Source organism: Oncorhynchus gorbuscha, linkage group LG11, assembly GCF_021184085.1.
Source record: "Oncorhynchus gorbuscha isolate QuinsamMale2020 ecotype Even-year linkage group LG11, OgorEven_v1.0, whole genome shotgun sequence".
NCBI classification, from domain to species: Eukaryota; Metazoa; Chordata; class Actinopteri; order Salmoniformes; family Salmonidae; genus Oncorhynchus; species Oncorhynchus gorbuscha.
Window position 1 is genome coordinate 3730566 of NC_060183.1, and position 18107 is coordinate 3748672.

The window sequence follows — 18107 nt, forward strand, 5'->3', positions numbered from 1 at the left end:
CCATTCACAGACTCCCTTCAGAGCCCATTCACAGACTCCCTTCAGAGCCTATTGACCCCCGAGCCCATTCAGACTCCCTTCAGAGCCTATTGACCCCCGAGCCCATTCAGACTCCCTTCAGAGCCTATTGACCCCCGAGCCCATTCAGACTCCCTTCAGAGCCTATTGACCCCCGAGCCCATTCAGACACCTTCAGAGCCTATTGACCCCCGAGCCCATTCAAATACCGCTTTCTCTAAACGTTAAAACGAATCTCTTATATATTTAAAAAAAAAAAAAAAGGGCTACTACACACCTTTATATGGTTATTAAGGTTCCCCACAGCCATATCTCCATGTTAAAGGATTATTAAGGTTCCCCACAGCCGCATCTCCATGTTAAAGGGTTTATAGGGATATTAAGGTTCCCCACAGCCATATCTCCATGTTAAAGGGTTTATAGGGATATTAAGGTTCCCCACAGCCATATCTCCATGTTAAAGTGTTTATAGGGATATTAAGGTTCCCCACAGCCATATCTCCATGTTAAAGGGTTTATAGGGTTAAGGTTCCCCACAGCCATATCTCCATGTTAAAGGGTTTATAGGGTTAAGGTTCCCCACAGCCATATCTCCATGTTAAAGGGTTTATAGGGTTAAGGTTCCCCACAGCCATATCTCCATGTTAAAGGGTTTATAGGGATATTAAGGTTCCCCATATCTCCATGTTAAAGGGTTTATAGGGATATTAAGGTTCCCCACAGCCATATCTCCATGTTAAAGCGTTTATTTAAGGTTCCCCATATCTCCATGTTAAAGGGTTTATAGGGATATTAAGGTTCCCCACAGCCATATCTCCATGTTAAAGCGTTTATTTAAGGTTCCCCATATCTCCATGTTAAAGGGTTTATAGGGATATTAAGGTTCCCCACAGCCATATCTCCATGTTAAAGCGTTTATTTAAGGTTCCCCACAGCCATATCTCCATGTTAAAGCGTTTATTTAAGGTTCCCCATATCTCCATGTTAAAGGGTTTATAGGGATATTAAGGTTCCCCACAGCCATATCTCCATGTTAAAGCGTTTATTTAAGGTTCCCCATATCTCCATGTTAAAGGGTTTATAGGGATATTAAGGTTCCCCACAGCCATATCTCCATGTTAAAGCGTTTATTTAAGGTTCCCCACAGCCATATCTCCATGTTAAAGCGTTTATTTAAGGTTCCCCACAGCCATATCTCCATGTTAAAGCATTTATTTAAGGTTCCCCACATCTCCATGATAAAGGGTTTATAGGGTTAAGGTTCCCCAGGGCCATATCTCCATGTTAAAGCGTTTATTTAAGGTTCCCCACAGCCATATCTCCATGTTAAAGCATTTATTTAAGGTTCCCCACATCTCCATGATAAAGGGTTTATAGGGTTAAGGTTCCCCAGGGCCATATCTCCATGTTAAAGCGTATGTTTACGGAAGACAGACGTAAGAAAGTGGTCTCCCCGATAGAGAAATGACGAGACCACATATTGTTTACTCGGTCTTGATTCGGTCTCGGTGGTCTCGAACACAACACTGCCCTCTACCGGCGAACAATCAACTGAAAACTCGAGAGTCGTGATTCTTCAAGCCTCTCGTTCACCATAAGTGGATCATTTGGGCTGTCATTTGTAACAGACTTGAAAAAGCTTTAAAATGAATTTCATTGTGAATTTAATTGTGAAAGTGAATTGTTTTGACTGGATGACGTTAAGCACTGCACTGTATCGTTCGCAAACTGCAGCACCCCAAACGATTCGTTCTCGTTCGTTGAACAGTTAACAAAAATATAGATATATGTCCATTACAACATCAATAATTCATTAATTGCATTCATTATAGATTCTCATTTTTCTGTTGTAAACATGTATAGTTCCTTCTCTTCGCTACCTGCACCGTGATCCATGTTGCCTGCGCGCATGTATGACTGACAGGTGTCGGTCGGAGAGCACGAGTCACCGGGGGAGCGCAGTATTAATCCACCCTCATTACGGCCAGCAGGTCAATCTAACGACTACAATGAACGAGTCATTTAGAAAAACAAAATCATGACTCTTGAAATCAGTAAAAAAATCGTTCAGAAAAAAATACATCGTTCGCGAACTGCAGGTGCAGGTTCAGACAAAGAGTTGCGGTACTCACTTTTAAGCGCAGGCACTGTTTAGATTTAGGTGAAGGAACCCTGTAATAATTTAAACTACTATTATATAAAGAGGTGCTGGAACTCAAGCAGTAGAACACGAGGTTTTCGGTTTTCGGTACTCGGGTCAAATGAACTCCTTCCCAAGTCCAGCACTGCACATCACAAAACCAAAGTCACCGAAAAACACCGTCGACTGCAACGGTGTTAAAAACCGGTAAAACAGTCTACAGAAAAGTGTATATTTTGCATTTGTGATATTATTTTTGATATGAAAGTTCAGCGAGTTATGTATCTATAACCGGACTGCAGTCGAGACTCGATTCCCGTTTAGATGGGAGTGTTTGGCTGTTGATTCTGCCATCGCCTCTATACAGTACATGTAAGGTCATTTAACTATAATGAGTAACGTTTGGCTCCTTTAGTCCATTATTAGGCTAGTGGCGACCATTCAATCCTTGTCGCTGATTTAATTTATTTCGGGGACGAATGCAATGATTATGGAAGTCTTTTCCCAGCCCAGCCTAATGATGTTAGTGCACCGTGAGACGAGAGCTCTAGGTTATCAAGATATCAACTTACCGGCCAGGCGAAACTGAACTGCAAAACAATCTTGGATCTTTCGTTCTTCGCCGAGTTCTTCAAAGAAAATGTATTCCCTCCAAGGACAGGGGTAGAACCGGACCCGAAGCTGCAAGGTCCCGCAGCCGAAACCCGCGACTGGTATTCCTTCAAACACACTTTAAAATACGTATCACACTCATCCATCCTGCATTTCCGATCCCCGGTGATCCGCGAGCCGTCACAACACAGCCCGCTAAGAAGCTCGCCGTTCCGGTTGTTCATCGATAAGATCTCCAACTCGAACTGACCGGTTCCCTCGGCCACCTGTTGGTAAAAGCAGAACCAAGAAACGGTCAAACCGCTGGAAATTGGCGGCCCAGCGCCTCTACAAAAAGATGCAAACTACGGTAATAGATCAAAGTAATTGATCCGTACAAGTTATCGGAAACAACTCAATCTGGCATACTAACTAACACATTTGAACTAAAATGGGATTGTTTCACTTGGGGAAGAGGGTTGCAGCCGATCAATGCAGCCATAAAACGCACACAGCCATAAAACGCACACAGCCATAAAACGCAGGGACTCTAGCTAAATATTTCCCACAGTCCTAGTTATCTTAATCTTAACTAGCATATATATATTCGCCTACTGACGAATCAATGCGTCCAGAGAAGCGGTCTGGACATATTCCACAATGTGCAACTGTAAAGTAATCCACATACCTTTGCACAAAGGCACAACAACAAGGCATGTAAGCAAAAATCAGCAACGCCAACAACCGAGCCCCTTCTCAAAATCATGCCTCCGGTGTTGCCTTGCCGCTGCGGCCGCTCTGCTTGGAAACTAGACGGTGTCCGACCGAATCACCGTACCAATGCACTCCTCCGATTTCAACATGCACAGAGTCGAGAACAAGACTTTGTCCAACAAGCCACAGTTTTGCAACACGGAGGGAAATGCTTCCTTTTTGCGTTCTTCGTATGTCGGTCGGTTCAACTTCTTCTAGTTCGGTAGTTCGTTATCGTTATATTCCGTGTTTTATCCACTTACTTCTTCGCAGCGAAAAGTGTGTAGCTACACGCCAGTGATGTGGGTTGTTGCAGTATCTGTCCAGGACTGAACGTAATGTTTGTTAGGACCACATAGCCAGTTCAACCAGGGAGGGGGAAGGACGCTGGCGGACTTTATATATTCATGAGACAATGACAACGCCTCCTTGTTGAATATTGAGTAGCCCTGTAAAATCTACTTAATAACCTAATGCGGAGAAGTTGCGTCAAAAAGGCTCTCTTCCATTTCCCCTGAAAACGGGAACATCCGGTTGGCTGGGACTCGGCAGAAGCTGTAGAGAATGCCAACATGTTGTCCTAAAAACCGGAAATGAGTTACCTCTGGTTCGTTCAGTCATTCCTATGAATGAATGAATGGGACAGAATCGGCTTTTGGGATAAACACAGAACGTAAAGTGTGAGGTTAACACAAGTTTAGAATATCTTATACGTTTTGTTCTATGAGATAATATCAGTCAGTTAACATGACCTTTATGACTTATGAAGCATCTATGATATTTATGTGCTTTTTTTTGTATCGCATAGATTCATAGACCGTGACGTTAGCTGATGAATACATCTCATAGGACAACGTGTAAGATTTCCTTAAGCCTGTGTTTACCGTAGACCTTACTGTCTGTGTTTATCTAAAAACCCTGCAAAAACACTATTCATTTCCTCATAGACTTTGTCAAAACGAACCATGGCAGAGTAAGTGCCTACAAAAAGACGCCATGACTATTTCTCTCTATAATCTACTGTACTGGTATTCAAACCTAAGAGTTGTGATTCTGCCAGTTATTGTTGTTGTTGTTGAGTTGAACAACTTTTAGGAAAATAAATAGAACACTTAGTCAATTAGTTGTAAATAATCAATTAAAAAAATTAACAATTTTTTTTTCAATCTCACTGTCAAAATCAGCCTTAAAAAGTAGGTTAAAGTATTAAAGTACATTATATCAATATTTTCTTTCCTGCATATTTAACAAGGTATGTCAAATATGGGCTTATCAAAATAGATGATGAATTAGCCCCATGAGTGAGTCTGGGAATTCAGATTAGGCAGAGAATGAACAGAGAAAAATCCCTTGTTTCTGGAACCATGATTTGTTCTTTATGATGTGGAACACTGATAATGTCTCTGTCCCCAATGGCACTACATTCCCTACATAGAACACTACTTTTGACCAGGTCATATAAGGAAGAGGGGACCATTTAGGATGCAGGAATGTCAAATCTAAATGCATTTGTCACGTGCTTTTGTAGACAACAGGTGCAGACTAATCGTGCTTTCTTACAGATCCCTTTTCCTTTAAAGATTAAGATTGAAAATGAGATAAAAACATTGAAATAGTGACACAAGGAATACATACTGTAAATGACCAATAACAATACAAAGTAATCATAATAACATGGTTATATACAGGAAATACCAGGTAATAACATGGTTATATACAGGGAGTACCAGGTAATAACATGGTTATATACAGGAAATACCAGGTAATAACATGGTTATATACAGGAAGTACCAGGTAATAACATGGTTATATACAGGAAGTACCAGGTAATAACATGGTTATATACAGGAAGTACCAGGTAATAACATGGTTATATACAGGGAGTACCAGGTAATAACATGGTTATATACAGGAAGTACCAGGTAATAACATGGTTATATACAGGAAGTACCAGGTAATAACATGGTTATATACAGGGAGTACCAGGTAATAACATGGTTATATACAGGAAGTACCAGGTAATAACATGGTTATATACAGGAAGTACCAGGTAATAACATGGTTATATACAGGAAGTACCAGGTAATAACATGGTTATATACAGGAAGTACCAGGTAATAACATGGTTATATACAGGGAGTACCAGGTAATAACATGGCTAGATACAGGGAGTACCAGGTAATAACATGGTTATATACAGGGAGTGCCAGGTAATAACATGGTTATATACAGGAAGTACCAGGTAATAACATGGTTATATACAGGAAGTACCAGGTAATAACATGGTTATATACAGGAAGTACCAGGTAATAACATGGTTATATACAGGAAGTACCAGGTAATAACATGGTTATATACAGGAAGTACCAGGTAATAACATGGTTATATACAGGAAGTACCAGGTAATAACATGGTTATATACAGGAAGTACCAGGTAATAACATGGTTATATACAGGAAGTACCAGGTAATAACATGGTTATATACAGGAAGTACCAGGTAATAACATGGTTATATACAGGAAGTACCAGGTAATAACATGGTTATATACAGGAAGTACCAGGTAATAACATGGTTATATACAGGAAGTACCAGGTAATAACATGGTTATATACAGGAAGTACCAGGTAATAACATGGTTATATACAGGAAGTACCAGGTAATAACATGGTTATATACAGGAAGTACCAGGTAATAACATGGTTATATACAGGAAGTACCAGGTAATAACATGGTTATATACAGGGAGTACCAGGTAATAACATGGCTAGATAAAGGGAGTACCAGGTAATAACATGGTTATATACAGGGAGTACCAGGTAATAACATGGTTATATACAGGAAGTACCAGGTAATAACATGGTTATATACAGGGAGTACCAGGTAATAACATGGTTATATACAGGGAGTACCAGGTAATAACATGGCTAGATACAGGGAGTACCAGGTAATAACATGGTAATATACAGGGAGTACCAGGTAATAACATGGTTATATACAGGAAGTACCAGGTAATAACATGGTTATATACAGGAAGTACCAGGTAATAACATGGTTATATACAGGGAGTACCAGGTAATAACATGGTTATATACAGGGAGTACCAGGTAATAACATGGTTATATACAGGGAGTACCAGGTAATAACATGGTTATATACAGGGAGTACCAGGTAATAACATGGTTATATACAGGAGTACCAGGTAATAACATGGTTATATACAGGAGTACCAGGTAATAACATGGTTATATACAGGAGTACCAGGTAATAACATGGTTATATACAGGAAGTACCAGGTAATAACATGACTATATACAGGGAGTACCAGGTAATAACAGGTAATACAGGGAGTACCAGGTAACATCATGGTAATATACAGGGAGTACCAGGTAATAACATGGTTATATACAGGAAGTACCAGGTAATAACATGGTAATATACAGGAGTACCAGGTAATAACATGGTTATATACAGGAGTACCAGGTAATAACATGGTTATATACAGGGAGTACCAGGTAATAACATGGATATATACAGGAAGTACCAGGTAATAACATGGCTAGATACAGGAGTACCAGGTAATAACATGGATATATACAGGAGTACCAGGTAATAACATGGCTATATACAGGGAGGTAATAACATGGTTATATACAGGAGTACCAGGTAATAACATGGCTATATACAGGAGTACCAGGTAATAACATGGTTATATACAGGAAGTACCAGGTAATAACATGGCTAGATACAGGGAGTACCAGGTAATAACATGGACATATACAGGAAGTACCAGGTAATAACATGGTTAGATACAGGAGTACCAGGTAATAACATGGATATATACAGGAAGTACCAGGTAATAACATGGCTATATACAGGAGTACCAGGTAATAACATGGCTATATACAGGAAGTACCAGGTAATAACATGGTTATATACAGGGAGTACCAGGTAATAACATGGCTATATACAGGGAGGTAATAACATGGTTATATACAGGGAGTACCAGGTAATAACATGGCTAGATACAGGGAGTACCAGGTAATAACATGGTTATATACAGGAGTACCAGGTAATAACATGGTTATATACAGGAGTACCAGGTAATAACATGGTTATATACAGGAAGTACCAGGTAATAACATGGTTATATACAGGGAGTACCAGGTAATAACATGGCTATATGCAGGGAGTACCAGGTAATAACATGGTTATATACAGGGAGTACCAGGTAATAACATGGTTATATACAGGAAGTACCAGGTAATAACATGGTTATATACAGGAAGTACCAGGTAATAACATGGCTATATACAGGAAGTACCAGGTAATAACATGGCTATATACAGGAAGTACCAGGTAATAACATGGTTATATACAGGGAGTACCAGGTAATAACATGGTTATATACAGGAAGTACCAGGTAATAACATGGTTATATACAGGAAGTACCAGGTAATAACATGGTTATATACAGGAAGTACCAGGTAATAACATGGTTATATACAGGAAGTACCAGGTAATAACATGGTTATATACAGGAGTACCAGGTAATAACATGGTTATATACAGGAGTACCAGGTAATAACATGGTTATATACAGGAAGTACCAGGTAATAACATGGTTATATACAGGAAGTACCAGGTAATAACATGGTTATATACACAGTACCAGGTAATATAGATACAGGGAGTACCAGGTAATAACATGGCTATATACAGGGAGTACCAGGTAATAACATGGTTATATACAGGAAGTACCAGGTAATAACATGGTTATATACAGGAAGTACCAGGTAATAACATGGTTATATACAGGAAGTACCAGGTAATAACATGGTTATATACAGGAAGTAGGTAATAACATGGTTATATACAGGAAGTACCAGGTAATAACATGGTTATATACAGGAAGTACCAGGTAATAACATGGTTATATACAGGAAGTACCAGGTAATAACATGGTTATATACAGGAAGTACCAGGTAATAACATGGTTATATACAGGGTACCAGGTAATAACATGGTTATATACCAGGTAATAACATGGTTATATACAGGGAGTACCAGGTAATAACATGGTTATATACAGGAGTACCAGGTAATAACATGGTTATATACAGGGAGTACCAGGTAATAACATGGTTATATACAGGGAGTACCAGGTAATAACATGGTTATATACAGGGAGTACCAGGTAATAACATGGTTATATACAGGGAGTACCAGGTAATAACATGGTTATATACAGGAAGTACCAGGTAATAACATGGTTATATACAGGAGTACCAGGTAATAACATGGTTATATACAGGAGTACCAGGTAATAACATGGTTATATACAGGGAGTACCAGGTAATAACATGGTTATATACAGGAGTACCAGGTAATAACATGGTTATATACAGGGAGTACCAGGTAATAACATGGTTATATACAGGAGTACCAGGTAATAACATGGCTATATACAGGGAGTACCAGGTAATAACATGGTTATATACAGGGAGTACCAGGTAATAACATGGTTATATACAGGGAGTACCAGGTAATAACATGGTTATATACAGGGAGTACCAGGTAATAACATGGCTATATACAGGAGTACCAGGTAATAACATGGCTATATACAGGAGTACCAGGTAATAACATGGCTATATACAGGGAGTACCAGGTAATAACATGGTTATATACAGGAAGTACCAGGTAATAACATGGCTATATACAGGGAGTACCAGGTAATAACATGGTTATATACAGGAGTACCAGGTAATAACATGGCTATATACAGGGAGTACCAGGTAATAACATGGCTATATACAGGAGTACCAGGTAATAACATGGTTATATACAGGGAGTACCAGGTAATAACATGGCTATATACAGGGAGTACCAGGTAATAACATGGTAATATATACAGGGAGTACCAGGTAATAACATGGCTATATACAGGGAGTACCAGGTAATAACATGGATATATACAGGAGTACCAGGTAATAACATGGCTATATACAGGAGTACCAGGTAATAACATGGCTATATACAGGAAGTACCAGGTAATAACATGGTAATATACAGGGAGTACCAGGTAATAACATGGTTATATACAGGGAGTACCAGGTATATACAGGAGTACCAGGTAATAACATGGATATATACAGGAAGTACCAGGTAATAACATGGCTAGATACATGGAGTACCAGGTAATAACATGGATATATACAGGGAGTACCAGGTAATAACATGGCTATATACAGGAGGTAATAACATGGTTATATACAGGGAGTACCAGGTAATAACATGGCTAGATACAGGAGTACCAGGTAATAACATGGATATATACAGGAAGTACCAGGTAATAACATGGCTATATACAGGGAGTACCAGGTAATAACATGGTTATATACAGGAAGTACCAGGTAATAACATGGCTAGATACAGGGAGTACCAGGTAATAACATGGATATATACAGGAAGTACCAGGTAATAACATGGCTATATACAGGAGTACCAGGTAATAACATGGCTATATACAGGAAGTACCAGGTAATAACATGGTTATATACAGGAGTACCAGGTAATAACATGGCTATATACAGGGAGGTAATAACATGGTTATATACAGGGAGTACCAGGTAATAACATGGCTAGATACAGGGAGTACCAGGTAATAACATGGATATATACAGGGAGTACCAGGTAATAACATGGCTATATACAGGGAGTACCAGGTAATAACATGGCTATATACAGGAAGTACCAGGTAATAACATGGTTATATACAGGGAGTACCAGGTAATAACATGGCTATATGCAGGGAGTACCAGGTAATAACATGGTTATATACAGGGAGTACCAGGTAATAACATGGTTATATACAGGGAGTACCAGGTAATAACATGGTTATATACAGGAAGTACCAGGTAATAACATGGCTATATACAGGAAGTACCAGGTAATAACATGGCTATATACAGGGAGTACCAGGTAATAACATGGTTATATACAGGGAGTACCAGGTAATAACATGGCTATATACAGGGAGGTAATAACATGGCTATATACAGGGAGTACCAGGTAATAACATGGCTATATACAGGGAGTACCAGGTAATAACATGGCTATATACAGTAAGTACCAGGTAATAACATGGTTATATACAGGAAGTACCAGGTAATAACATGGTTATATACAGGAAGTACCAGGTAATAACATGGTTATATACAGGAAGTACCAGGTAGTAACATGGTTATATACAGGGAGTACCAGGTAATAACATGAATATATACAGGGAGGTAATGACATGGATATATACAGGGAGTACCAGGTAATAACATGGATATATACAGGGAGTACCAGGTAATAACATGGATATATAGAGGGAGGTAATGACATGGCTATATACAGGAAGTACCAGGTCATAACATGGTTATATACAGGGAGTACCAGGTAATAACATGGATATATAGAGGGAGGTAATGACATGGCTATATACAGGAAGTACCAGGTAATAACATGGCTATATACAGGAAGTACCATGTAACATGGCTATATACAGGTGGGTAGAGACCAGTGTGTGGGTAGAGTCCAGTGTGTGGGGTAGAGTCCAGTGTGTTGGGTAGAGTCCATTGCGTGGGTAGAGTCCAGTGTGTGGGTAGAGTCCAGTGTGTTGGGTAGAGTCCAGTGTGTGGGTAGAGTCCAGTGTGTTGGGTAGAGTCCAGTGTGTTGGGTAGAGTCCTGTGTGTTGGGGTAGAGTCCTGTGTGTGTGGTAGAGTCCAGTGCGTGGGTAGAGTCCAGTGTGTGGGTAGAGTCCAGTCAGTGTGGGTAGAGTTCAGTGTGTTGGGGTAGAGTCCTGTGTGTGTGGTAGAGTCCAATGTGTGGGTAGAGTCCTGTGTGTGTGGTAGAGTCCAGTGTGTGGGTAGAGTCCTGTGTGTGTGGTAGAGTCCAGTGTGTTGGGGTAGAGTCCTGTGTGTGGGGTAGAGTCCAATGTGTAGGTAGAGTCCAGTGTGGGGTAGAGTCCAGTCTAGTGACCTTTTTTGCACTGTTGTACTGAGAGCCCACACTGGACTCTACCCCATACACTGGACTCTACCCACACACTGGACTCTACCCACACACTGGACTCTACCCCACACACTGGACTACCCAACACACTGGACTCTACCCCATACACTGGACTCTACCCACACACTGGACTCTACCCACACACTGGACTCTACCCACACACTGGACTCTACCCCACACACTGGACTCTACCCAACACACTGGACTCTACCCCATACACTGGACTCTACCCACACACTGGACTCTACCCACACACTGGACTCTACCCACACACTGGACTCTACCCACACACTGGACTCTACCTACACATTGACTCTACCCCACACACTAAACTCTACCCACACACTAAACTCTACCCCACACACTGAACTCTAGCCACACACTAAACTCTACCCACACATTGGACTCTACCCACACACTGAACTCTACTCACACACTGAACTCTACCCACACATTGGACTCTACCCACACACTGGACTCTACCCACACACTGGATTCTACCCACACACTGGATTCTACCCAACACACTGGACTCTACCCACACACTGGACTCTACCCACACACTGGACTCTACCCACACACTGGACTCTACCCACACACTGGACTCTACCCACACACTGAACTCTACCCCACACACTGGACTCTACCCACACACTGGACTCTACCCACACACTAAACTCTACCCACACACTGGACTCTACCCACACACTGGACTCTACCCACACACACAGTCTAGTGGGATCAATACACAGTGGAGCCCTCCAGGACTACAGTCTAGTCTAGTGGGATCAATACACAGTGGAGCCCTCCAGGACTACAGTCTAGTGTAGTGGGATCAATACACAGTGGAGCTCTCCAAGACTACAGTCTAGTAGGATCAATACACAGTGGAGCCCTCCAGGACTACAGTCTAGTGGGATCAATACACAGTGGAGCCCTCCAGGACTACAGTCTAGTCTAGTGGGATCAATACACAGTGGAGCCCTCCAGGACTACAGTCTAGTCTAGTGGGATCAATACACAGTGGAGCTCTCCAGGACTACAGTCTAGTCTAGTGGGATCAATACACAGTGGAGCCCTCCAGGACTACAGTCTAGTGTAGTGGGATCAATACACAGTGGAGCCCTCCAAGACTACAGTCTAGTTTAGTGGGATCAATACACAGTGGAGCCCTCCAGGACTACAGTCTAGTGTAGTGGGATCAATACACAGTGGAGCCCTCCAGGACTACAGTCTAGTGTAGTGGGATCAATACACAGTGGAGCCCTCCAGGACTACAGTCTAGTGTAGTGGGATCAATACACAGTGGAGCTCTCCAAGACTACAGTCTAGTGGGATCAATACACAGTGGAGCCCTCCAAGACTACAGTCTAGTGGGATCAATACACAGTGGAGCCCTCCAGGACTACAGTCTAGTGGGATCAATACACAGTGGAGCCCTCCAGGACTACAGTCTAGTGGGATCAATACACAGTGGAGCCCTCCAGGACTACAGTCTAGTGTAGTGGGATCAATACACAGTGGAGCTCTCCAAGACTACAGTCTAGTGGGATCAATACACAGTGGAGCTCTCCAAGACTACAGTCTAGTGGGATCAATACACAGTGGAGCCCTCCAAGACTACAGTCTAGTGGGATCAATACACGGGGGTTAGCCCTCTAGGGAAGACTCCTAACAAATAGGAACATAGGCCTAATGATCAGTCAGACACGAGGGGGAACATCGGACAGAGCTAAATGTGTTTAGGGGATCAGTAACCAGAGAAAGTTGAAAAGCACCGAGTTAGAGGATGCATGCTCAGTGCTCACACACAGATCAGCTTTGTAATCACTGATTTAGAAGGCCTTTGGTACGACTGGGGAACCCCCATAGTTAGTCATTAGTATAAACCAATTACACAGGTCAGTCACTAGATCAGGGAGGAGAGACACCCATAATCAGTAACTAGGGTTTCACCATCACCCTTTACGACCCGTTAGTTAGTTAGTTAGTTAGTTAGTTAGTTAGTTAGTTAGTTAGTTAGTTCTGAGGGTTGTTGTCATATGTTTTTTCAGTGGCATGAGGACTCTCTGATAAGCAGAGCTGATATTCTCACAGTTTACATTTAAGTCGTTTAGCATACGTACTTATCCAGAGAGACTTACAGGAGCAATTGGGGTTAAGTGCCTTGCTGAAGGGCACATCGGCAGATTTTTCACCTAGTCGGCTCGGGATTCAAACCAGCAAATTGGAAACCAGCAAACTTTTGCAACTGGCCCAAGGCTGTTAACTCGGTAACTGGCCCCTGTTAAGGCTGCCCAAGGCTGTTAATCTTCGGTAACTGGCCCAAGGCTGTTAATCTTCGGTAACTGGCCCAAGGCTGTTAATCTTCGGTAACTGGCCCAAGGCTGTTAATCTTCGGTAACTGGCCCAAGGCTGTTGATCTTCGGCAACTGAGATGAGGGAGGATTGTAAAGCTGAAGAGATGAGGGAGGATTGGAAGCTGTAGAGATGAGGGAGGATTGGAAGCTATGGAGATGAGGGAGGATTGTAAAGATGAAGAGATGAGGGAGGATTATAAAGCTGAAGAGATGAGGGAGGATTGGAAGCTGTAGAGATGAGGGAGGATTGGAAGCTGTAGAGATGAGGGAAGATTGGAAGCTGGAAATGAGGGAGGATTTAAAGCTAGAGAGATGAGGGAGGATTTCTACTCCCATGTTTTTTCCTATGCTGCAATATGTCTGTTATTGTTCCATTGAGAGAAGACTTGTCCTACCGACCCAATACAGTGAGGAAGCATGGACAATACTGTGTGCGCTGGCCTCTAAGAGTACCTCGTATGGCTGTCACTGGCCTCTAAGAGTACATCGTATGGCTGTCACTGGCCACTAAGAGGTCATCGTATGGCTGTCACTGGCCACTAAGAGTACATCGTATGGCTGTCACTGGCTACTAAGAGTACATCGTATGGCTGTCACTGGCCACTAAGAGTACATCGTATGGCTGTCACTTGCCTCTAAGAGTACATCGTATGGCTGTCACTGGCCACTAAGAGTACATCGTATGGCTGTCACTTGCCTCTAAGAGTACATCGTATGGCTGTCACTTGCCTCTAAGAGTACATCGTATGGCTGTCACTGGCCACTAAGAGTACATCGTATGGCTGTCACTGGCCACTAAGAGGTCATCGTATGGCTGTCACTGGCCACTAAGAGTACATCGTATGGCTGTCACTTGCCTCTAAGAGTACATCGTATGGCTGTCAATAGCCACTAAGAGGTCATCGTATGGCTGTCAATAGCCACTAAGAGTACATCGTATGGCTGTCACTAGCACTATCGAAAGCCCCCCCCCCTCACTCCCCACTGAGACTGAGACACTCCTAAACTGAGCCGAGACAAACTAACCTACCCCATAGCTAATAGGTTTACCTCCCCCCCTCTCAAACACGGGACAAGGACCACCTCTGGCAGGTCACAGGGGCAGCTAGCCTGGACAGATGGGACCCACCATCCACCCCCTACTCCCCAAAAAACCTTCCTTTCACATCCCTTGTCCGTCAGCCAGTCTGACGGGACAAACTCCCACCACCATCAGAATGGAAATGAGCGTATAATTTGGGCCAGCCCTTTGACGAGAGATCTCCAGTCTCCAGAGGGTTAAGAGTTAGGCCAATTAACCCTTATTACAGAAAGAAAGGGCACTTAAATCAGACGGGTAACCCGAGAAGCCTACAGGACCGCAGCAGAGGAATGTCTGAAGGCCTTTAAAGGAGAGGAGACAAAGAGGAAACCTCCTATAGGCTACCCTTAACCTTCAACCTCACAGACAGGAAATTGCAAACTGACAGCCATACGATGTCCTTCTAGTGGCCAGCCTGCTCCCCTGCTCTCCCTCTCTTTCTCCCTATTTCTCTCCCTCCCTCTCTCTTTCACTCCCTCTCTCTCTCCCTATTTCTCTCCCTCCCTCTCTCTTTCACTCTCTCTCTTTCTCCCTATTTCTCTCTCTCCTCTCCCTTTCTCGCTCTCTCTCTCTCTGTTCCTCTCTCACCTCACCTCTCCCTGAGTAGTAGTCATGGAACAGGAAGGACCTCTCCTCTGAGACCAGAGTGCTAATCTCCTCTAGGGTTAATGTGATTACGGTAACAATCACATCAATGACCCGAGGGCCTTTGGGGGATCAGGGATCCAGGATTCCCTTTAAGTCTGCTATCCGACCCGTTCACACGTGAAAACACAGTCCCTGTGACTCCTCTAACCTTAACCTCTTAGCCCTAACCCTGAATACTAGACAACACAGAGCTAACCTCTTAGCCCTAACCCTGAATACTAGACAACACAGAGCTAACCTCTTAGCCCTAACCCTGAATACTAGACAACACAGAGCTAACCTCTTAGCCCTAACCCTGCATACTAGACAACACACTGAGCTAACTTAGCCCTAACCCTGAATACTAGACAACACAGAGCTAACCTCTTAGCCCTAACCCTGTATACTCGATAACACACTGAGCTAACCTCTTAGCCCTAACCCTGCATACTAGACAACACACTGAGCTAACCTCTTAGCCCTAACCCTGTATACTAGACAACACACTGAGCTAACCTCTTAGCCCTAACCCTGCATACTAGATAACACACTGAGCTAACCTCTTAGCCCTAACCCTGCATACTAGATAACACACTGAGCTAACTTAGCCCTAACCCTGCATACTAGACAACACACTGAGCTAACTTAGCCCTAACCCTGCATACTAGATAACACACTGAGCTAACCTCTTAGCCCTAACCCTGCATACTAGACAACACACTGAGCTAACTTAGCCCTAACCCTGTATACTAGATAACACACTGAGCTAACCTCTTAGCCCTAACCCTGCATACTAGACAACACACTGAGCTAACTTAGCCCTAACCCTGCATACTAGACAACACACTGAGCTAACCTCTTAGCCCCAACCCTGCATACTAGACAACACACTGAGCTAACTTAGCCCTAACCCTGCATACTAGACAACACACTGAGCTAACCTCTTAGCCCTAACCCTGAATACTAGACAACACACTGAGCTAACCTCTTAGCCCTAACCCTGCATACTAGACAACACACTGAGCTAACCTCTTAGCCCTAACCCTGTATACTAGATAACACACTGAGCTAACCTCTTAGCCCTAACCCTGCATACTAGATAACACACTGAGCTAACCTCTTAGCCCTAACCCTGCATACTAGACAACACACTGAGCTAACTTAGCCCTAACCCTGCATACTAGATAACACACTGAGCTAACCTCTTAGCCCTAACCCTGTATACTAGACAACACACTGAGCTAACTTAGCCCTAACCCTGCATACTAGACAACACACTGAGCTAACTTAGCCCTAACCCTGCATACTAGATAACACACTGAGCTAACCTCTTAGCCCTAACCCTGTATACTAGACAACACACTGAGCTAACTTAGCCCTAACCCTGTATACTAGACAACACACTGAGCTAACTTAGCCCTAACCCTGCATACTGCTTGTTGATCCCTTAGGGCTAAGCATACTAGATAACACACTGAGCTAACCTCTTAGCCCTAACCCTGAATACTAGACAACACACTGAGCTAACTTAGCCCTAACCCTGCATACTAGATAACACACTGAGCTAACCTCTTAGCCCTAACCCTGCATACTAGACAACACACTGAGCTAACCTCTTAGCCCTAACCCTGTATACTAGACAACACACTGAGCTAACTTAGCCCTAACCCTGCATACTAGACAACACACTGAGCTAACTTAGCCCTAACCCTGCATACTAGACAACACACTGAGCTAACCTCTTAGCCCTAACCCTGAATACTAGACAACACACTGAGCTAACCTCTTAGCCCTAACCCTGCATACTAGACAACACACTGAGCTAACTTAGCCCTAACCCTGCATACTAGACAACACACTGAGCTAACCTCTTAGCCCTAACCCTGCATACTAGACAACACACTGAGCTAACCTCTTAGCCCTAACCCTGCATACTAGATAACACACTGAGCTAACCTCTTAGCCCTAACCCTGCATACTAGACAACACACTGAGCTAACTTAGCCCTAACCCTGCATACTAGACAACACACTGAGCTAACCTCTTAGCCCTAACCCTGCATACTAGACAACACACTGAGCTAACCTCTTAGCCCTAACCCTGCATACTAGACAACACACTGAGCTAACTTAGCCCTAACCCTGCATACTAGATAACACACTGAGCTAACCTCTTAGCCCTAACCCTGCATACTAGACAACACACTGAGCTAACCTCTTAGCCCTAACCCTGTATACTAGACAACACACTGAGCTAACCTCTTAGCCCTAACCCTGCATACTAGACAACACACTGAGCTAACCTCTTAGCCCTAACCCTGAATACTAGACAACACACTGAGCTAACTTAGCCCTAACCCTGCATACTAGATAACACACTGAGCTAACTTAGCCCTAACCCTGCATACTAGATAACACACTGAGCTAACCTCTTAGCCCTAACCCTGTATACTAGACAACACACTGAGCTAACCTCTT

At 42.8% G+C, this 18107-nt stretch overlaps 1 protein-coding gene across 2 annotated transcripts in view; it reads right to left on the reverse strand.

Annotated features, from left to right (window-relative positions):
* LOC124048049 (protein jagged-1b-like) overlaps nt 1-3860 on the reverse strand; it is a 107334-nt gene extending 103474 nt beyond the window's left edge. For both annotated transcript variants that reach the window (XM_046368430.1, XM_046368429.1), the window contains exons 1-2: nt 3438-3860; nt 2731-3036 (exon numbers count right to left, since the gene is read on the reverse strand). In XM_046368430.1, the coding sequence (XP_046224386.1) occupies nt 2731-3036; nt 3438-3515 (384 nt within the window). In that variant the 5' untranslated portion in view covers nt 3516-3860. The remainder of the gene's footprint in view (nt 1-2730; nt 3037-3437) is intronic.
* Nucleotides 3861-18107: the final 14247 nt, after the last annotated feature.